A 21732-nucleotide genomic window follows, 5' to 3' on the forward strand; every position below is an offset into this window, starting at 1 on the left:
CGGATGCATGCTGTATCGTGCTGGTATTGCTGGTAGCTGCCTTTTCTCGGGTTTCGGTCGCTCTGTGCTTAGCTGAATGATCTGTGCCGTTATCCTGGGGAAGACTTACTACTTTTAAGACTCAGGTACTTGAGATTCTGTAGAGGTCAGCTCCAATGTAAAGGGAAGGGGGTAAAAAATCCAGCCGTTGATCATTTTGAAGCTTGAAAGGGTAACTAATTCCAAGGGGACGTGGGGTTTATGTGGCGTAGTTTCCACACAGCAATAACCCTGTGGTAAGAGATGAGACCCTGCAGCAATACAGGACGGGCAGGAAGGAGGGCAGGTCTGTAAGAGCCTAAACCAAGGTGTTTTTAACTCGGCTAAGGCGTTTGCTGCCTTGGTTCGCTGTCTCGCTCTGGGCTGTGTAACCCCCATTGCCTTCCCCTGACAGGGGCACGGGACGAGCTCAGCCCTCAGGGGACGAGCCGCGGGGCGGGGCCAGGCCGTCCCCTCAGAGCGCGGCAGGGGCGCACTGCGCCTGCGCACGGTCCGCCCCCTACTCCTCCCCTGCGGGTCGGCGGTCACGTGACCCGCCCTGTGGGCCGCACCACCTTGAAGGGGGGGGGGGAACAGCGCCCGTTTCGGCTGTGGGCTCGCAGGCGGCTCGGCCCGGCTCGGTTCCCCGAGGAATTCCCCGAGGCCGACCACTGATGTGTGTTCTGCGCAGCGAGACAACAGCGCGGGGCTCAGCGAGGAAAAGGAGACATCTTCCGGAGTTTCTAGTTCCCCCCCCGCTCTCTGAGGCAATGGTTCCACCCAGCCCTGTGCAGAGGGCGGCTGCGGGCCGAAGGCGTCGCCTGAACCATGACGGCGGCGCGGGGGGGGGGGGAGGCGTAGTCGTCCTCTGTCAGCAGCGGAGCTGCGGCGTGAGGAGGCCGCCTGGGCGTCGCCTCACCACCGCCTTTCTCGTGCCTCTCCCCGGTCCTCGTTTCTCTCCCGCTGGGCGGCGGGCGGGCAGCCGGGGAGTAACTTACCCCCCCTAGCCTCCCCCCAGCGGTGGGTGGGGATGGTACAGGCCGGCGGGGCAGCGGCTGTCAGCTGCCCGCAGCCACGGGACGCGCCAGGGGGGCCGGGGCCGCGGTGAGCGGGGCCTGGGGGAGGGCGGAACGGGGCCCGGCCCGCTGAGGGGGGAACGGGGCCGGGCTGGGGCCGGGCTGCCGAGCCCTGAGGTGTGCGGGAGCGGGGGGCTGGAGCCGGAGGGGCCTCGGCCCCGTCTCGGTGTGGGGAGGGCGGGTGGGCCTGGCCCCGGCCCCCTCTGAGGTGCCCGGGGCCCCCTCTGAGGTGCCCGGGCACAGGGAGGCCGCTTCGCTCTACCCCTATCAAGGCCCGAGGTGTCAGAGCCCCCCCAGGTAGGGCTGGGCCGCTCCCTTTGGCTGAGCCACCCCCGGAGGATGCACAGCAGGATTTCCACCGGCCAAGGGGGGATTAAGGCTTGGTCGCTGTGCTGACGTCCTGTGCTTTCTCCTTTATCCGCAGGAGGCCTTGACGCACGTGCTGAGCCCTCACTATGAATGCTATCGTTGCCCTCTGCCACTTCTGCGAGCTCCACGGGCCCCGCACCCTCTTCTGCACCGAGGTTCTGCATTCGCCGCTTCCCCAAGGCGCGAGCAGCGGGGACATCGCTGGGCAGAATGAGCAGGCGGAAGAGGAGGAGGGCGGCATTCAGATGAGCAGCAGGATCCGCTCGCACAGCCCAGCTGAAGGTGCCAGTGCTGACTCCAGCAGCCCAGGGCCAAAGAAGTCAGATATGTGTGAGGCAAGTGTGAATAGCTGCGCGTGGGCATCAGTGGCCTTTTACTTTACTAAATCTATTAGTTTTCTAAAAGCTGTTGGATTCTCCAATGCAAATTGCGTTGCTATTTGTTTAGTTTTTTTTAGCAGGAAAAAAGTGAACTGCACTTACATTTGAATATGACTAATAGTCACAAAAATGTCTAAGTCGTTGTACAGTGCAGCTACCTGTGAGAGGGCGTTATAGGAGCTGTTGTTGAGGATATCAACCCTACCAAGATTGTCTTTTGAGGTCTCTTTTAAGGCCTCTATGTGTTTCAGTTTTGAGAGGCTGAGAAATGCTTCCCTCATCTTCCAAGAGTCACTGCTTCGTTAGATCAGGCTTTACCATTGATTAATAGTAGTCTCTAACAGCACTGTTGGATGAGAAACAAAATTGTTAAAGCAATGAAAATGGTGGAGGAAAATGTTGAGAAAATTCTCAGTTGTTCACCTTCATGTGCTTGGCTTCTCTTTAAGTTATGGCTACTGGTTTTGTTAGGCCAGATGGTTTCACAGTTGCTGTTACCTGAATTGTAGCACTTGTAGAGCCATCATAAAGTTCACGATCAAATTAAGGAGTGGAAAGTTAGCACAGGCAATATAATCCGCAGAGTGCTATTAGAGGAGCTGGGTTCAAGTCCTGACCCTGACTCAAACTGTTTGTATTCTGAATACTTGTGGTTTTATTTGTATACGTAAATAATGCTTCCCTTCGTTTTGAAGGGAAAATGAAGAGGCGGTCGAACACCTTAGATAACTGCACGTTCATTTACCTTGACTTTGCTTTTCTACCTTTAGGGTTGCCGCTCTCTTGCGGGAGGACATCCTGGGTTCGTCAGCCATGACAAGGAAACTTCAATCAAGTATGTCAGCCACCAGCACCCAAATCACCCCCAGCTCTTCAGCATTGTGCGCCAGGCCTGCGTCCGCAGTCTGAGCTGTGAGGTAACTGCCTCGGAGTACGGGAACAAAGCCTGTTTAGGGCCTCGGGTATTGTTTCACATCCAAGACGCTACTTTTCTGATCTTAGCTGCTTTGTGTAGCCTGTGAGAAGGATGGAATGGAGGTGGAAAGAAAGATATAGAAGTCTGTTCGTTTTTGGATTGGTGGGGATTTTAAGGTTGATCTTTAATAACGTTGGGGGTGCCTTCCTCTCAGCTATCGGGATCAAAAAATTGTCTTTCTTGTTTTCACTCCTATGCATTTACAACCTTTTTCTTTCTAAGATAAACTCCCTGCGTAAAATGTTGGCATCTGTTGCTTTTTATCAAGAAATGGGTGATCTTTGTAGACCATTAACGTTCAGCATCTCATAGAAGCGAAGGGAGAACCTTACAAATTAACAGTGTTTGTGTGCCGGGATCAGCAGTTTCTTGTGGATTCTCAGCAGTATCGTAGTTGAATAGATCCGAGTTTGTAAAATTGAACTTTGTGTAGTATTCGTAAGGTATTTATTTATGTAGTATTTGTAGGATATCTCTAGAGGTCTGTTTGACCACAGGTTTTGGATAGCAGCCTAGAAAAGGCTTGTTTTATTCATCAGATTTCTTCTAAAGAGCAGGAAGCTTTCTTCAAACAGTTCATTTCTGTTTTAGCTGTGTGATGTGCTGAGCTACTTTGGTGTATGTCCTTCCAATTCAGGTCTGCCCAGGACGTGAAGGCCCTATCTTTTTTGGAGACGAACAGCATGGTTTTGTGTTCAGCCACACCTTCTTTATCAAAGACAGCCTGGCTCGAGGCTTCCAGCGCTGGTACAGCATCATCACTATCATGATGGACCGGATTTACCTCATCAACTCATGGCCTTTCTTGTTGGGAAAAATCAGAGGCATCATCGATGAGCTTCAGGGCAAAGCACTTAAGGTGGGTCAGCACGGAGAGTCCGTTTGGCTCAACATTAATCAAACGTTATGATAGTTATTTTGCATTTCAGTCTAAAAGCTGATCTAGATCACTGTGGCCAGGATGGTCTTTAAAGTTGACACAAGGGACAAGAGGATTGTGCGTATCTGGGTGGGCAGGAGGGAGGGAACAGGCTGCCTCTGGCCTTTTAAGCCAGGCGCGATGTTTTTCACAGACTTAGCTGCTAGACAATAGCTCTGTTAGCAGCGTTACCAAAGCTGTGAAGGACAGTGTTGAGGGAGCAGATGCATTGCTTAATAATTTTTCTTAATCTAGAATAAGATGTCCCTTCCCTTTCTTTTCCTAAAATTTACAGTGTGTATTGTGCGATACACCATCTTCACTTGTTGGTGTTCCTTGGTGCGTTATGTTTTTTAATCTTTGTGTCGGTGTTTTATCCTTTTCAGTGTCTTACACTGCCCTTCTTCTGTGTTGTAGGTGTTTGAAGCAGAGCAGTATGGGTGCCCTCAGCGTGCCCAGCGGATGAACACAGCCTTCACTCCCTTCCTGCACCAGCGGAACGGCAACGCAGCCCGCTCCTTAACGTCACTGACCAACGATGAAAACCTCTGGGCATGTTTGCATACTTCCTTTGCTTGGTAATGCCACATGTGTTTCTAGCTTCTAGAATTCCTCCATGAAGAGGGCATTGCAATATTCTGAAGGGATGGAAACGTAATTTGAGTGTTGGGGTAGTTTCTTGATGCATTAGGTTGGACTTAGCTCCTTCTTAATCAGAAACTACTAAACCTACTGAGCAAAGCACAGAAAGATAGCAGTCTGATGATGCATTTAGGACAAAAAAAAAAAGTGCTTATGGAAACAATCTATAAAAACAATTAAGGAAAAACGCAAGAAAAGATGCTCCAGTCCCTAGTGTGGTGGACGCGGGATTCATGCTTGAAGTGCAGCAGCTGTTCACCTGGAGGTGCCTGTGTGTTTTGATAGGCAGCGGGAGAGATGCAGCCATTTGGCACAGTGACGTGTCTGTGGAAGTCCACGGCATGTTCGTCCAGTGCCTGACTTGCTCATCAGACTTCCCTGGAAAGCTGCCACAGAGAGGGTTGCAACACTGGCATGTGACTTGGATGGGGGGTGAGTGTATTGCACAAGGTAATTGCAACATGGCAGGCCCTTTGGTGACTCTGAATGGCAGTAGCTGTGAGATGCACTGATAGCTGAGGCACAGAGGAAAGCACAGATGTGTTGATAGGGAATGCATATTGGTTAATGGTTGGATGTTTTGTTGAGTTCATTTCAACAGGCTTCTTTCTAGATTTTTGCACCTAGGAAGCTTAACGAATGCTGATTCCACTTGTTTTGTTTTTTTGATGTCCCCAGGCTTTTGAAAGCTTGTGGCAGCCGACTTACAGAGAAGCTTCTGGAGGGAGCACCAACAGAAGACACCCTTGTTCAGATGGAGAAACTTGCAGGTGAGATCAAAGTTTTCAGAGATGGAAGACCTCTGAGAATGCTTTGGCTGGTAAAACACCAAGTTCTTTTGTTACCATCGTAAGTGTAACCATCTGTCTTGGACTGTAGTTTGCGTAGACACTTCCGAGGCAGTTTCCATTCCTAAATAGCAATTTTTATAACAAATCTGCCCCTTTTTGCTAGACCTCAAAGAAGAGTCAGAAGGTTGGGATGGTTCTGAGGAAGAAGAGAAGCCTTCTTCCCAGCCAGATGTTGTAGAAGGACAGGAACTATCTAAGTGTTCTCCTGAAACATCTCTGATGCCAGATTGCAGCAGCTGGAATGTAGCTCACAGAAGGTTGTCTGTCTTCCGCTCTCTCAGGCACATGAGACAGGTAAGAGAGGAGGAACACGGTTCTTCAAAGCCGGGTATTACTTCCTTACAACAAAAGTGCTTTGGGGGAAAAAAAATACAAACAAAACAAATGGTTCTGTGCAGATGTAGCTTGTCTCCAGCGCTTCCAGTTACCTGGCTGAGGGGGAAGCACAGTGCATTAGACCCACAGTCTCTTTCATGGTAGCTTGTTCTCCTGGACACTCCTGACAAATAGCTCCTATGTTTCTGATCTTATGCTCCTTTATCTTTTTAGCTTCCTTTTGTTCTCCTTTCTCTTAATTTGGAATGCTTGAGGCTAGGAAACTACAGCACTGTATTGCAAGTGTGTGCCTTTGGAGGCCTGTCTAAGAATAAAGCTTCATCTTTCATGACTGAATCACTGCTGTGAACATAACCCAGATCAGAGAAATGCCTGCAAGTTATCATCACCTAACAGAAGTCCTTCGGTCCCATTCCAAGCAGGCCTGTGTCCATCTTGCCAAAACCACTAACTCAGCCAACATGCAGGCTGATTCATGTAATCTTGCCAGAGAACTGAAGGGTTTGGAAGAACCTAGAAATAACAATTGTTTTCTTACTGTGCTTAATACTGAATTGGATCGTTGGTTAGGCACATTGGCGAGGTGATGCTTTGCTGCTGTTTGTTTTTTGAAACCACAGGTGGGGGTGAAAATTACTTTGCATGAAGTGTGGCACTTTTAGCACCTGTCAAAGAAATACTTGGTGCTGTGCTTTTGAACTACTGTCTGCATACAACTTGCTAAATTATGTTAATTTCTGCTGTTCAGTTCTAGACGCTTTCTTATGGGCAGTCATGTTTTTAACAGGGCAGATGGGATATGTCACTGATTTTCATAATGAATGATGTATGGTTTCATTTCAGGTTCTTGGGGCGTCAGCATTCCGCATGCTGGCTTGGCACGTTCTGATGGGGAACCAGGTCATCTGGAAAGCTCGAGACATGGATCTTGTCCAGTCTGCTTTTGATGTGCTAAGGGTTAGAAACTTTTTCCTTTGTTTCCTGGCTGCTTGTTTTTCCATACACGTTCTAGTAGTCCAGCCTTCCTAACGACCCATCTCTAGCATGTAACCTTGTGGAGAATGTGTTATAAATTATGTGGCTGGGGGGGAATCCAACCTTTGGATGTCTTGGTTGTCCACAGATAGCAACTGCATAGTCTTTTAAGCTGAGTAAGATTCTACTGATCCCCCAAATAAACAGAGTCTGCATCAGCAGTTTTCCAAGACCTGGCTGGTCTTCGAAATTGTGGAGAAAAGTGTGCTTTAGTGGTTTAGTTCCAATGTTGCTCTCAACGTGTTTCCTTCCTTCTCTAGACTATGCTGCCTGTTGGCTGTGTGCGGATCATCCCCTACAGTGACCAGTATGAAGAGGCGTATCGATGTAACTTCTTAGGGCTTAGTCCACATGTCCAAATTCCGTCCCACATATTATCATCTGGTAAGAACCTGTAGCAGAACGCTCTCTTTTCCGTAAAAAAAAAAAATAACAAGGTGGTGTTTTTTTAATAAAGTATTAGCAGATGGTCTAAAAATGCTGCATGACCTAAAACCTGTAGCACTTCCTTTGTTTTCCCTATGTCCTCGTGTGATCAGTAGTTAAAAGGTGTGACACCTATAAGCACTAATTGTCCTAATAAGCACTAATAAGCTGAAAGTCCTGCTTCCTACTGATTACAGCAAAGGCTCTTGCTGGACCAAGTGTTGTAAGCTGCCAGAGCCGCGTTTTCTAGTAGAGGATGTAGCTGTGTTTTAGAATCAGAGCTATTACAGTTAATATTCTTTTGGGCTTTTCTTGCTCCAGAGTTTGCAGTCCTTGTGGAAGTTCGCTCTGCTACCCGGTCCAGTCTCTACCCAACTCTGTTTGATGATGATCAGTCCCTCAACAAGTACGAGTTTGTTGTCACCAGCGGTAGCCCTGTTGCAGCAGATCGAGGTGAGTGCTTTGAAAGCAGAAGAAACTCATATCCCTGAGATTAAAATGAGCATCCTGATGTTTAACTGCTTTTTTTGCCCTTCGCATACTGGCCCTTAAGGAAGTCTGAGTAGAAAGCCAGGTCACTGTACAGCTGGGCTTGAGAATTTACTGCTACTACTACCACCATCCCTTTAATTAAAAAGGGGTTGCTTTACCAAATCAGTGTTTTGCTTGTTAATTTTCAGAAGTGGAAAAACTTGACACGGGTACAGTAGCAGTTGTAGGGAAATTCTTCTGTAACCCATGACGAACACTTTCTATCCCGAAGTACCTGTCTGTGGTTTGGGCTGTTGTTTTTTTTGAGTGAGTCTAGCTTAATCTGCTAAGCACACGAAGACCATGGCATTACTTATCTCCCATACTCGATAGGCCAGTATGACTGGTACAGAAATGGCAGACCTTTTTATTGCCTCCTTTGTTCGAGAACTTGAACGCATCTAGATGCGATTCTAGTTGGATCCATCGATCTTGTGTTAATGAGAAGTCTTAATTTAGATACATTGGCCCCTGTCTATGATAGATAGTACAGATAGCTAACCCTTTCTGCGTTGTCTGCTGAAGATCCAGGTGCAATGCAAAATCTAGAGGTTCGCTCCCTCTAGATTTCCTTCTGCGCTCCAGCAGCTGTGTATCCTAGCAAGTATTCAGGCCTAGGTCATAGGATAAATGGACGTGGCCCTGCTATTACGAGTAAAGGTCTCAGTGAGTGACCTGTAGATGAGAGTCCTGTTTCTTACCGTTTCCCTCCTTCCTGATTTTTGTAGTTGGCCCTACAATCTTGAACAAGATTGAAGCTGCTCTGACCAACCAGAACCTTTCTGTAGATGTTGTGGATCAGTGCCTTGTTTGCCTGAAGGAGGAGTGGATGAAGTAAGTACAACTCCGTGGCTTTCAGAGAAACGGTTCTGGTGTTAATCCTGGAATGGTTACACCAGAGTACAGACAAACTTGTAGTCAGGTAACCTACACCTTAGTCTTGAGAGCAGTCAACTTTACTATTGGGAGCTGACAATATTGGAGTTATTCTACTCTGATCCTCTCTCTCTGGCTTTCAGCTTTTCACCTTTATGCTTCAGTTCATGCATCTGGAGATTACCTACGTGACAATACTTGTCTGCCTTATATATGTTACGAGGATTAAGTATGCAAATATATAAGCCTGTCAATGTGCGCTATATTCCAGTGCAGATAACACGCCAAACAGATACCGTGGTTGCACCCTCAGGCTCCACATTTCAGAGATGCAAGCAGTTATAAAGGAAGACCAAACAGTCATGTGAAATAATTCCCAAAACATTCAGGTTTTGTAAATTGATCTGAAGGCCAGATGGGCACTACGTGTGCCTCGCAGGGAGATTCCCAGTTGTCACGGTTAATTATTTCACTTTTCACTTGAATGAAAAAACAAACCAGAGTTAGGCGTGTTACTACTGAAACGAGTAATCTCCTTAACTAATCTCCCCTTTTCCTGTACTCCTCTTGTCCCCAGTTTCTTCATTTAAAGTTTGAGAATGGTTTCCTTGGAATATTGTTATATTGTTTGAGGCTTTTATTAACACATAGTTCCAATAGGTACCAAGAGAAGCTGCTGCTTGATGCGTGCAAGTCTATTTTAATAGTGACAGGAGGCTGTGTGTTTTTTTTCCTGCAGTAAAGTGAAGGTCCTCTTTAAATTCACGAAAGTGGACAGCAGACCCAAGGAAGACACACAAAAACTGTTGAGCATTCTGGGAGCTGCAGAAGAGGACAACGTCAAGCTTCTCAAGTTCTGGATGACTGGCCTGAGCAAGACGTACAAGTCTCACCTGATGTCAACGGTTCGCAGCCCAACGTCCTCGGAGTCCCGGAACTAAAGGGTGCCCAACCTCACTTGCTGCCTTCAGATAACTGCAGGGAACCCCAAGTTACCTCTGCTGAGCCTGCAGCATGTGTGTTAGGTGGATAGTGAAATTTCATCGCTATTCTTGTGGTCCTAAAACTAACTTGAAGAGTGACTTGAGTCTTTTCTAATTGCTGTGAGACTGGACTAATAAGTGCTAATAAATATTGCTGCTGTCTGTCCTGAAACTCAACTCTAAATCTAGACCTGCACACTCAAGACTAAAATACAGCAACATTCAAAGAATCAGCGGGAATTATTTGAAATCCTGTGCTGTCATCCTAAAGTATTATGGTGCTTAATCAATTTTAGATTTCATTGGCAAGACTCAGATACCTGTGACAGCATCCAGAACTCCTGGGAACGGATGTAGCTAATCTCTCCGAATCTCACATAAATCTCCTAAGTGTCTGAGAGAAAAGAACCAAAAATAAGTGAGATGTCACAGGCTATGGATCACATGTAAATTATTTAAAACCACTTCACGTTCAGATTTATGAAGAGACTATTTTCTGCTGTAGCGTTAAGTCAGGAGTATCCTGTTGGAGTCATGTCACTCCTCTTTAATTTATTTATATCTTAACTTGAGACATTTTCAGCATTTGCTTTGGAAATCTTGTCTGGGAGGGAGAACTGTACTACAAGGAGTCTCAAAATGCAGTCTGCTTGCCTCTCTCTCTAAAGGGTGAAATACTTGCCTTGTTTTGCCTGTGTTGCAAAACTTCCAAGTAATGAAGATAACCTCTCCAGGGTGAGGTCTCTGGTGTCCTGTCCTCAGATATAGTTTTCTAGCTTCCTAATTAAGCCGAGAAGATCCAACCTGTAGGTGCTCCATTCTTACATAATTCTATAGTAGCCATTTTGAATGCTTAATAGTTCAAGACAACATTGGTGCGTTTTTTAATTAACTAAACGGACGTTCCTTAACTGTATTGTAAGGAATTACTGTTTCTGTTGTGAAGTCATGTTTTTTTTTCCTCAGTCATTGTTGGGAAAACTTGACGTTACTATAAATGTTTTTAACAAGCTAGAAGCAGCTTTTACCCAGGTGACCTACTACACTCATTCAAACAAGAATCAAGCTCAGAGGGGGTGTTTGAACTTGTCACGAGTTCTGTTCTTATGTATAAAATATGCAGGTTGCTTTTGTCTGTAACATCTGTAAAATGGAGACAAGCATTAAATCTCATTAAGAGCTATTTTTGTAAAATGGACAAAGCCTAATTTTGTCTTGATTTGTGTGTGCGTGTTGGGGTGGGAGAAGCAGCATCCGCAAGATGAACGATTCATCCACAGGATTGTTCCTGCATCTCTCAGCCTGAGTGTAATGTACAGCACTTTGACAGGCCTTTTCCTCTTAACTTTGTAGGTATTTTTTTATATGTGGAACAAGACACACTGATACATTCATTGAAAATGCTTGACTGGACACAACCACAGGATGTACAAACAGCAAAGCTACTTGGAAGAAAGGTGGTGTTTAATTTCAGGGTTCACAACAAAGCTTGAGTTTCTCCATCCTTAATAAGGAAATGAGGGAAAAGAGGTGCTTCAGTCCTACCCTCAGGGAAGGAAGCACTGAATAATACATGCATCTTGCTTCCTATGTGCTGGAGCTAGTCCATAAGGGAAAAATAAAGATTAAAAAAATCACAAATAATGGAATAAAACTGACAGAAGTAATTAGAAAAGATTGGAATTTCAAGTGCTAGGTTGGTGCTTGCTCTTGGGGCTACCTTATATGTCATCCAGTATTTTTTATTTTTCTACATTAAAGCAATACAGGTTCAGTTCAAATCAGAGTAACATAATGTAACAGGTAAGACATCATTTGGCATTTAGGCCTTCCTGGCTCCTGAACTGTTTCTGTTCCTTAAAGAATAGCTTATTCCAACAATCTTGCATTAAAACCTGGTCTAAGTTTCTAGGCAAGAGTGTGGCTGCTTCTGAAACGGCAAAGTGGTGATAATAAGGTCAGGCTTGAGATTTATGCTCTACTTCCAGTGGAGTACAGTGTGAGGGGTCGGTGACATCCATTGTTCTGCTCCTGTGAAATGGGGCAGTGTCATAGACAAGACCACAGCCTTGTGTGTGACCAGGATCTGGAACCCACTGACTTCACACTCATAAAACGTCCCCAGGAAGGAAGGGGGGAGTCGGTGAAGCCTGTGAACCCCAGGCTCCTGCTTTGCCTAAAAGCAGAGGTGCGTGCCTGCCACAACAGATCTGTGCAGGGATTACCCACCTGAGCGCCTGGGCAAGTTCCTGCAGCTCACAGCTTAGGCCACGGGCACTCCTCTCCCAGTCAGTGGGAACTGGAACGTGCACAGTGCTCTTTGTGAGCTTAACCAGCAAAAAGGCCGCGTCTCAGCACTCTCCTCCCCTCCGAGCACCACCCCCTGAAGACAAGCCCTCAGAAGCAGGACCTCTCCTTGTCCTAGCACACTTCCCTTGCCCAGGAACAAAAAAGTGATAAGGGCCACACTGACACCCAAAGCCTTTTTGTCCTGTTTGTGCTTTGATTCCCCTCAGCCAGCTCACAGCAGCCTAAGAGGAAAGGAAAAAAAATCGGTGCAGACAGCTGGAGCTCGGGTTGGGCCTCAGCCGTGTGGCCTGAGGGGGGGGCTTAGTTTCCAGACGAGGACACCAGGCTGCCTGGGGCTGCTGCTGGGGGCGTCCAGCGAGGCCCACACCGCCCCCAGGAGCCGAGCCCAGCATGGGCAGCACCGGGGGAGCGATGTGGGCGGCGGGGACGCGGCGGCCGGGCCTGGTGCTGGCGGCCCTGGCAGCGCTGGGCCTGGCCCTGGAGGTGCTGGCGGCCCGGAGGCGGCGGCCGGTCCGCGAGGTGCTCTTCTTCCCCTCGAGGCCCAGCTGCACCGAGGCGCTGCTGGCTGAGGCGGCGAGCCCCGAAGGAACGCGGGGCCCCTGCCCCTGCCCGCTGCCTCATGGGGACTGCGCCCTCAGCCGCCTGCTGCGGCACCTCCTGTCCGCCCGCCGCTCCCTCGAGCTCTGCCTCTTCGCCTTCTCCAGCCCGCAGCTGGGCCGTGCCGTCCGCCTCCTGCACCGCCGCGGCGTCCGGGTCCGCGTGGTGACGGACGCGCAGTACATGGCGCTGAAGGGCTCGCAGATCGGCCTCCTCCGGCACGCCGGTGAGGCGCGGGGCATCGAGGCCTCGCTTGGCCCCGCCGTGTGCTCGGAGCTGCCCTGGCGGCCCGCCGAGGGAGCGTCGGTGCCCGTCACACGTCCCCGTTGTGTCGTTGTAGGGATCCAGGTCCGCCACGACCAGGAGACCGGCTTCATGCACCACAAGTTCGCCATCGTGGACAGGAAGATGCTCATCACGGGCTCCCTCAACTGGACCACGGAGGCGATCCAGAACAACCGGGAGAACATCCTGATCATGGAGGACGCGGAGTATGTGCAGCCTTTTCTGGAGGAGTTCGAAAGGATTTGGGAAATATACGATCCCCTCAAGTACACGTTTTTTTCCAAAGAAAATAAATGATTAAGCTGCTTCCCTGAGCTGGAGGAGTATTGAGCAGATGGCATTCAGGGGTTTATTGTGTATAGACATCATTGTATTCCCCGTCTGGTTGTAATTTAGTTAAGCTCCTCCAGCACTGAAGTGCTCTCTCTGCCCTGAAGTGCCACAGGTCCCTTGTGTGCTACGTTAGCAGGAGTGACCCAGCTGATCGGTGAGTTGTTCTGCGAGGAGAGCCGCAACGGGGCTCAGTTCACAGAGCTTGAAGCTTCCAACAGGCTCAGGGCTGTGCCCTGGGGCAGGCGAGATGGCGTTTGTACCGTGCTGGGGACCTGAGCAGTGAGATGGCTGTTTTTCAACTCGTGATGCTGCAGGATGGAGTTTTACCCCAACAGCTCCCGTGTACGTATCTGAAGGAAGGGTCTAGAGGGCTGTAGCAAAGCTGGGGCGTGTACGGAGAGAGTAAGCACCTCAGTTGCGTTTCTTTTGTTGGCCTTAATTGTTGAAAGTTTGTAAAAGGAAGTCTGGGAAAGGGGAAGTTTTGACTGTGTAAGTGTTTCCTCTGGTTTAAGATTTGTAGAGTTCCAGTGTAAATGTGTGAGAACAGATACCAAGGCCAGCTCGTCTTCCAGCAAGCAAGGAGTCTCTGGAACAAACCGAGAGAAACTGCTCTGCGGGAGCAGGCGGTCTTGTCCTAAAAGCAAACACGGCTGCAGGTGGGTCACCGACTTCAGACTGGAGAGATGGAGGGAAGCCCTGTCCATGCAGATGGCAGTTCACGGTGACCTGGTCTGGTTTGGTGACCGTGGCCACCGGTGCTGGCAGCAGCAGGGCAGAGAATGAGGAGGGAGCCGCGAGAGGAAGGCAAGGAGGTCCCTGGGGGTAGCAGGGCCAGGTTGGAGTCTGCCCAGCAGGCATCCACGGCCGGGCAGGCAGTGCCAGGGTGACGGTGATTTTCTTCTGGGACTGGCCAGCTCCTCTTTAACTTTTCTGTTTTATCTCTAGCGCAAAAAACGAATAGATTATTTCCAGTCAGCATAACTTGCACCTTTACATAGACTTCGGTTCCCATTGCATGAAGAGCTTTGCTGCCACTGCCCCGGCGACGAGCTGAGGGCAGGGTTGGGAGGATGCTCGCCTGCAGAGGGAGCAGAGCATCAGCCGTCTGCTGGGGACGAGGTGGCTCCCTGCTTCTGGCTGCAGAGCTGTAGAGACGAGTTTTAGAGGTTTTGTCTTTTGTTAGACCATTGGAAATGGTGGGGAAAAAATGTCTGTGTCTGACCATCCGAATCTGAAACATCTCTGTTTTAATCCAAATCCTGCTAGTCTAAACATTCTGTCCCAGCCTGAGGTTGAAGAATCTCCCTCCCTAGAATTTAAGGGGGAACAAAGGTGAATGGAAACTTGGGATAAGATTCCAAACTCTGAGTATTCAGACGACTGTGTAAGAACTACTTTATAGCGAATATAAAATGATTCAGAATCTCTCAAAATGAAAAAGGGTCTTAGCACTCTATAATCAGTCGTGCTGGATACAGCAGTGCTGGGACTGGCAGTGTTAAATACGCCATTCTCTCTCACAGGGTCAACATCATCTTGATTTTTTTTTTTGTACTCCAGTTCTTGTGGGTTGGTTGGTTCAAAGAGTCAAATAATTGAAAATTCCAGAAGATCCTCATGTGTTACCTGTGGTATGTGGAGTAACAGCTACAGATTGCAGGTCTGCTCTGTTCTGTTTGAGAAGGTAGGCATGGTTCTGGGAAAAATCCAAGTGTTGCTATTTTCTGTGGTGTAGCAGCTAGGAAGAAGCTGAAAAAGTTCATTCTGTAGTAAATCCAGTTCAGCAGTGTTATATTTATGCTACTTTAAACATTGTATTGTTATTCAAATGGTACCTGTTGTGTTTAGTTTGTGAAGTATGACTATAAAAGCAAAGTGTTCTCAAGCTCTGTCCTCTGCTTCTTTCTTTCCGCAGCAGTGTCCTTGCTGAAGCAAACACCTCACGACACAGCATGCAAAGGGTGGTGCAAAAATAGTTTATTACGGTATAGCTTATGTAAAGTTAGGTAATGATATTTACAAAATTAAAATGATCAGCTACATCCATGGGAACCTAGCATGACACGCGAGATTTGTGTAAGGAATAAATACAGTGACAAAAAGTGACGTTTCTATTACAGTGAACAGTTACCAGGAGCAGTGGCTCTTAAAAAAGCAAAGAAATAAACTGGAGTGAGTGGAGGAGAGGAGGGAAGCAGAGAGGGACTCGAGCACACTGAGAAACAGGAGCCTCAAGCACACATCCCCCTGTAGCAGAGGGAGATGAATCGCGTGCGATGTCTCATTTCCTGGGTGGATCTCATGCAAGAAACGCCCCCGGAGAGAGGCCCTTCGGACCTGCAGGTGGACGGGGCTTCAGCACAGCCGTGCTTCCCTGCCTCCCGCCACCCTCTGTGACCATTGCTGGCCTTGAGCCGCGGGGTTTTCCAGCAGCAGTGCTGCTGCAGCAGCCCCAACTGCACGGGCGCTTCTTGCGTGCTCCAGGCCCGCTGCTGCTGCTCGGCCCAACGCAGGTTGGAGGCGGCGAGCTGGCTGCTGCGCCTGGAAAATGTACCTTGTACTCAGTGCTCCTGCTTTTGGGTCCACAACCTCTTTTTGTCATTTCCAGGAAGGCAGAGGATCCCGAGTGCAAGCGGTGGAGCGTGGTGTGTGCGTGTGTTAATCCGGGCGTCCCCTCTGGCTGCGGTTCGGTGGCTGAAGGTGTGCTGGAACACGGCTGAGGGCAGCCTTCACTTCTGGTCAGGTCAGTGGAAGGACCGACCGCTAGTACTGACCATGAACAGCCACTGCCACTTCTGTTACCACCCAGAGACTTGCAGCATCCCCTTCTCTCTCCCTAAAACTTTATCCCTCTGAATAAACAATTCCTTAAAATCTGGAGACATCCAGAACGCCAGGTCCCAGGAGGCGCACGTGGGTCAGAGACCAAGCGCTCTTATCTATCGCCTACCTCCCATCACCTTTAGTATTTACGACATACTTTGCTTTCTCTAGTTTAGAACAAAGAGTTAGTGTTCTCCTCACATCCTGCACACAATCAGCGTGCGAAGAAAGCAGGAAGAATGAGAAAATAATTGTTTGTAATTGCACTAATTATTCACCAGTTCATGGCCAGCTGGCTTAGCTCGGTCGCTACCAACTTGACTGGCTTATCAGGTTTCTGCGAGCAGCTCCCACACCCCGGGTTCCTTTCAGTAGTCTCAAAGTGCAGCCTGCAGCGGGACGAGCCACCCCACCCTGCCCGGTCCCCGCTCTGCGCCCACACTTCTGCATCCCCAGGTCAGAAAGGGTTTGTGCTCCGTGGGACCTCAGTTTTACTTAAAATTGCATTCAGCATTTAAGCATTTTGCTTAAAATCGCTGCAAGAGAGCGCACGCGTCCATCCCGTTGCAGGCCGTGTGTCTGCACGGGGGGTAGGTGGGGTCTGTCCACCCCTTCTAAAGCCCACGCCGCCGCACCGAGCACCCAGAAACAGCACCAGAGCCTTAATGCAAAGTCCTCGGGCTGCACCGCACGGCGCTCGCTGCTCCTCCAGCTGGCGGCTGGCACACGCACGGTGGTGGTGCCACCATCAAACACGAGATCAGCGAGTTCTCTGAATGGAAAAAAAGGTTTATAGCGCAGGAAGGTTACAGGTCTCAAACGGGCTGTACACATTCTTTGGACACGTATCGTCAAAACTAAAGGTACAGGTCAGCAGAAAACGTTGGAAAAGGTATTTATAACAGTCATCAAAAGCAAACAGTCTCTCCGGGCAGGCAGGGTGGGGTGGGCACATCGCACCCAGCGCGCCTCTTCCAGCCCCCCGGCGGGACGGCGGTGTTAGAACAAGAGTTAAAAACCAAATCCACGACGTAGTCACGAAAAGAGAACCCTCCACTAATTTCCGAGTAATAAATATTTACATGGCGTGCTTGGAATACTATACAGGTTTTAAATTACTTCTGTTTAAAAGGGAATAACAAAGCCTTTTTTTAAAAAAAATTGAAAAGGTTGCAGAGGAAAGGCAAGCTACGCCGAGCGTGCATGTGCTTAAGTGTTCACAACAAACTATGTCCTGCATCTGCACCACGAAGAAATGCAGCAGACTGGTGGCAGTCCAGGCGAGTACAGAGCTGGCACAAACGTGGCACGGTGTTACAGGCGGGAGGGGACAGCACTAACGCATTCCAGTCACCCTCTGTTACCAAAAGCAAACAGAGCTTGTTCTGGTTTGCAAAGCCACGCGCTATCCTGGTTTCAGAGGAACACAACTTGCTTATTTTATAAGTGGGCAAAGGAAAGGTCACCTAGAAAAAGACTGTTTGGGGGAAGACAGTGCAAAGGATGGGAAATTTTTTCACGGAAAGAAAAAAGCCTCGTAGCCAGTTACAAGCTGCCCACCCCTGCAGCTTTGCTGCACTTTTTTCCTAGCCCTCACACCTGGGTACTGTTAGCAGTGTAGCGTTGTGCAAAAGGCAGCAGCGGCTTGCGCGGCAAGCGTTGCACAGCGGGTGCGAGCGGGGAGCGCGCCCTCGCCTTCCTCCCCTCGCCGCTCCCTGTTCTCATTTACGTGGCCACTGATTTACTTTGGAGGATGGATGAAGCCTGGAGCAGGAAGAAATAGGATAACTAAGGAATGCTGTTATAAGCAAACAATCTTTCCTGCTTTTTTTTTTTTTTCCTTTTCCGTAGAGCACTGCTCTCTGCAGAAATTATCGCATTTTCGCCTCTTGTTGGTGCCTCTCTCTCTTTTGTTAATGGGAAGGCAGGTAACGAACTGCCCCCTGCTTCGGAGAGATGCTTTCATAGTTGCCACACAGCAAGTAAAGACCAAAACCGGGAGCACAGCCTGCAGCAGCCGGTCAGAACCGCTGTCTGCATGCATCCTGCCTCCTCCTCCTCCTCCCCTTCCTCTTCCTCTCCTCCGTGACCTCCACAGCTCACAGCTCCCGCCACAAGCACTTGCACACAGCGTTCCCATCCCCTGAAGTGCTGTCCCGGAGAGTGAAGTGGATCCCGAGGACACCACGAGGCCACTTCTCAGCCTCTGACCCGCCAGCCCTCACAGCATTCTCCATTATTTATTTTTTTATTATTTTTTAACTCCCCAGTGGGAGACGGCTGCTCCCAAAAGGTACAGCCTCGAAGCCCACCACCAGTATATTCATAAAAGAGCCCTTTGCTTAGTGATAAATATTTTAAAGCCACAAAGTTAAGCAATAAAACTAATTGGTTTGGCTTGTTAGGCGTTGCTAAAAGCACAACAAGAGTTGCCAGAGGCTGGTGCCTCCCTTCCCTCCGTCACACGGTGCTCCCACTGCTGTCCTCCTGCCACCTAACACGTTTTTTTTTTGGCCATCACTGTTACGTAGTGCCGGCTGTTTTCTCAGTGAACCTGCTGCCTGTTCTGCTTCCAGCAGCCAATTTAAGGTCCGGAGAAGCTGCCCAACGTGCATTAAATAAAGGCTCCCCAACAGAAAGCCTCTGGCCCACAGGGTCTGATCCTGCTCACACAGCAAACCCCAACTGCAATCCTTTAGCAGCCAATGCCGGGAGCCCGTAACAGGGGGTGATGAGATATCTGTACAAGGTAAAAGCAAACCAGATGAAGAAGGGAAAAATCCAGCCTCATTCCTGCCACCGCCAGCTCCCCATTGGCAAGAAGCCCAGCGCCGTGCGCGTTGCTCCGGGCGCAGCGCTGAGCCGTGGCCTGGAGGTCACCGAGGCCGCTCAGCAGCTGTGCGCCTATGCAGTGAGGGAGAAAGGGCCGGAGGAGGCTTCCCTTCACAGCTATCCCCCCCCACGAACCTCCGAACGTTTTTATGTGTGTATAAGAAGGAAGAACGCCTCTTAGCTTCTCTACACGGGGCAATTCAGCTTGCACGGCCACCGCATCACATTCTGCCTTCCCACAGCCTTCCGCCGAAGTGCTTCCACCTTGCAGCACCTTTTTGCCCCTCATCACCCGGTTTTTTTCCACATCCTATTAATGCGTTTACACATGCTGAGCCAAACGCTGGGGACGGTCCCCTCTTGCCATCATTCTCCCCACATTGGCCACCAGCCCTGCTGCCCAGCCACGCTCTGGGTCACATCAGCTGCACCGTGTTTCCAAACCATTTCTCTACGTTCAGAAATAGGGATCCAAGCAGCGAAGCAAGCAAACGCTCTTCCTCAGCTCAATACCTAGCCCTGGGCAGGATGCTGAGCTGCAAGAGAGGATTTCTGGGTGCGATAAGGTGCGCAGCAGAAAGCCACCCTCCTTGGGGAGTCTCAAGGTGCTCAGCGGCGTGAACTTGTGTCAGAAATGGTCCATCCTGCGTCCTCCACAGCGCTGACAGGCAAATGCAGCTGGATAGCAAGGTTCGTAACTTCTAGTCCTCGCGGTTAAAATAATGAAGCCAGCAAAGTAAGATTTTCGAGGGGACACAAGAACGGTCGGAGTTTGCATGGTGAGCTGGAGACCAGCACGTTCCGCTCCGTTGGCTGAGAAGGACAAAGTGCCACCACACTTCTTGAGAGAAGAGGAGGAGGAGGAGGAGGCGTGCATCCTCCTGCATGCAGCAGAGCCTTGGAAGGGAAGAGCCGTGACAGTGACGAGGCCATGCACCATCCTTGCTCCGCGTCCCAGGAGATCACAGGGCACGAAGGCAACCCGAGAGCAGAGCACAACCCGAACAAACCTGGGGCAGCCAGGGATGAAATCCAAAGGTTGTCTCTGCCGAGAGCTGGGCAAGTGACTTTGGAAAGGAGCCAGCGAGGCACCTTGGCCAGGCAGCCATCTCCTGACACGGGCAGGAAGTGAGTGGCTGCACACCAGGACATCAGAGATGGAAGAGCCTTCGTATCCAAACAGTTGCGGGTCCCTCCTGCCCTGCTCCTGTCTCCAGGACTTCCACACGCACCTAGGCACGGCGTTAGAGAGCGTCACGGCAGCAGAGCATCCCCGTACGGCCCTGCCCTCTGCACCACACCGGTGGCACCGCTGGGGCCTGCAGCACACCCAGGGCCGGCAGCGAGAGCTTTCTCCTTACACTCGGACCTCCCAGCTGGCCAGAGCACCGTGCCCGTAGGGACCTGAATTAGCCATAAAGCACAGACCTGCCTGCTTCACCCCAGGTCAATGGGAAGCTCGGTTCCACCTCAACAAATCTCTGAAAGCCGACGTGATGCAGGTCGCTTGGTGGCCACGATGGGCTGGGGAGCGACGGAGCAATGCTTCAGTCCTGCTGGGGTCTCCATGGATATCTCAGAGGTCTTTTCCATCCTAAATGATTCTGTGGCTGTAAGCACGCTGAGATGCTCTCCTCACCCGGCACGAAGCCACCGTGATGCGGGCTGGCTGCGTGCGGCCTTTAGCGCTACCGGCTCTCTCCACTCAACGAGCACCCATTTATTGGCCTCGTGGTGCTAAATTGCTCTAAACACCAAAGCTGTTGTGACTGAGAAGGTCTGAAGCACGTACTGGTTTTGAGATTTTTATTTCAGGAAAAGATTAAGGAATTAAAATAGGAGCTGCCCTGCTGACAAGAAGAGTTGAATTCAAGAAGCCGATAAAAAAGGAGCATTATATGCATTGAGCACTGTGCATTTTCAGTCAATATTGGCTCTACTTTCTACTCTACTTTCCTTTGACTTGGAAAAGGGAGTTTCACATGCGCACAGACCCTAGGATACACGGGACTCAACGAGAGGAAGGGAGTAACAGCAAAAAACAGAGAGTGCTGGGCTTGATCGAGGGGAGGCAAGAAAGTGATCTCGCGGCTCAGCCCCAGGAACGCCTCCCTCCCACCGCGCGCCGCCGGCGAGGGGGGGCCGCAGGCCGAGGGGCCGCCGTCACGGTGCCCGTGAGCAGCTCCCTACCCCAAACCACCCGCCGAGGCACCGCAGCTCGCCGGGCTCCGGCATCGCCACCATCGCGGCACGGCCGGCGGCAGGAGCCGCGTCTCCATCCTCTCCCGGCCTGGCGGCAGCGTGGCTCCTGCAGGCCGCCCGGCGGCATCCCACAGGCTTTTCCCCCCCCTCCCTTGTAGGTGCAAGTGATGCAGTCGAGATCAACGGCTGATTAGGCTCCCGGTGTGCTCTGAGCACTGGGTCTCTTGACAGCAGTAAGAGCGCGGGGCTGGCCCGTGCCACCCTGCCCCGCGCGCATACCAAGACGTTGGTACGACGGAGCTAGCTTATTCACAGGCTACTGAGCCTTAATACTGACACTTAGTGTAATGGTTTACAGTAAAGGAAGGATTCTCCTACAAAGCGCCGAAAAGGGAAAAAAACAACAACAACAAAAAAAAAACAAACACACCCCAATCCCTTCCTCTCCCTCTCAGAGTCTCAAAAGCGTCTCACAAGCGGGGAAAGGAGCTGCGGAGGCGAGGGGGCGGCGGGGGGCCCGCCGCGGCGCCCGGAGCCGTCGGGAAGCGTTGGGCCGAACGACAGCAAGGACGGTCGTGAGCAACGAGAGACAAACGGTGCTGGTGCTGTGCTGCCTCAAGCCGGGAGGTGCGCGCGTGGTGAAGCGGAGCGGGGAGAGCTAGTCTTTCTTCAAGTCCCTGGATTCAAAAAGCTTCAGGCGTTCTTGCACGGTCAGGCCTTCCTTCAGGCTCTGGGAGAGACAAAAGACAAGACAGCGTGGGACGGGGCGGGCGGCAGCGGGGATCCGGGCGCTGGGCGAGGGGGACGTGGGCAGCAAGGGGAGGGGGGCGGCCATCCCGGAGAGATTAGTGGGGCATGCTGGAGGAAACGCAGCCGTGGGGTGCGGTTACTGGTGCACGGCGCCTGGAGAGAGGGTGAGAGCGCAGGTTAGC

At 50.4% G+C, this 21732-nt stretch overlaps 3 protein-coding genes across 13 annotated transcripts in view; 2 read left to right on the forward strand and 1 right to left on the reverse strand.

Annotated features, from left to right (window-relative positions):
* Window positions 1-972: 972 nt before the first annotated feature.
* Window positions 973-10620, forward strand: FLCN (folliculin). 2 transcript variants are annotated; one of them, XM_035339949.1, is made up of 12 exons: window positions 973-1122; window positions 1519-1798; window positions 2614-2760; window positions 3457-3678; window positions 4156-4316; window positions 5059-5150; window positions 5335-5525; window positions 6411-6524; window positions 6863-6986; window positions 7350-7481; window positions 8288-8393; window positions 9175-9376. In XM_035339949.1, the coding sequence occupies exons 2-12, from the start codon at window positions 1550-1552 to the stop codon at window positions 9374-9376; spliced, it is 1740 nt and encodes a 579-aa protein (XP_035195840.1). In that variant the 5' UTR covers window positions 973-1122; window positions 1519-1549. The 2 variants fall into 2 exon arrangements, with proteins under 2 accessions (XP_035195840.1, XP_035195841.1); XM_035339950.1 differs by lacking the exon at window positions 973-1122 and having other exon boundaries at window positions 1550-1798; window positions 9175-10620.
* A 1510-nt stretch (window positions 10621-12130) lies between these two features.
* On the forward strand, window positions 12131-13184 carry PLD6 (phospholipase D family member 6). Its single transcript, XM_035339951.1, has 2 exons — window positions 12131-12551; window positions 12666-13184. The coding sequence occupies exons 1-2, from the start codon at window positions 12140-12142 to the stop codon at window positions 12905-12907; spliced, it is 654 nt and encodes a 217-aa protein (XP_035195842.1). The 5' UTR covers window positions 12131-12139; the 3' UTR covers window positions 12908-13184.
* Window positions 13185-20389: 7205 nt separating this feature from the next.
* Window positions 20390-21732, reverse strand: part of MPRIP (myosin phosphatase Rho interacting protein) — a 69432-nt gene continuing 68089 nt past the window's right edge. For all 10 annotated transcript variants that reach the window (XM_035339945.1, XM_035339944.1, XM_035339942.1 and 7 more), the window contains one exon: window positions 20390-21530. In XM_035339945.1, coding sequence (XP_035195836.1) covers window positions 21459-21530 — 72 coding nt within the window. In that variant the 3' untranslated portion in view covers window positions 20390-21458. The remainder of the gene's footprint in view (window positions 21531-21732) is intronic.

The sequence above is a fragment of the Oxyura jamaicensis genome, chromosome 14 (genome assembly GCF_011077185.1).
Source record: "Oxyura jamaicensis isolate SHBP4307 breed ruddy duck chromosome 14, BPBGC_Ojam_1.0, whole genome shotgun sequence".
Lineage (NCBI taxonomy): Eukaryota > Metazoa > Chordata > Aves > Anseriformes > Anatidae > Oxyura > Oxyura jamaicensis.

Excerpts from the sequence above, each read along its gene's own strand:
- FLCN (XM_035339949.1), top strand. The coding sequence starts at position 1,550 with ATGAATGCTATCGTTGCCCTCTGCCACTTCTGCGAGCTCCACGGGCCC. Across the intron at positions 3,679-4,155 it reads TTCAGGGCAAAGCACTTAAG|GTGTTTGAAGCAGAGCAGTA; the intron begins GTGGGTCAGCAC and ends TCTGTGTTGTAG. Across the intron at positions 7,482-8,287 it reads CCCTGTTGCAGCAGATCGAG|TTGGCCCTACAATCTTGAAC; the intron begins GTGAGTGCTTTG and ends TGATTTTTGTAG.
- PLD6 (XM_035339951.1), top strand. The coding sequence starts at position 12,140 with ATGTGGGCGGCGGGGACGCGGCGGCCGGGCCTGGTGCTGGCGGCCCTG. Across the intron at positions 12,552-12,665 it reads CGGCCTCCTCCGGCACGCCG|GGATCCAGGTCCGCCACGAC; the intron begins GTGAGGCGCGGG and ends GTGTCGTTGTAG.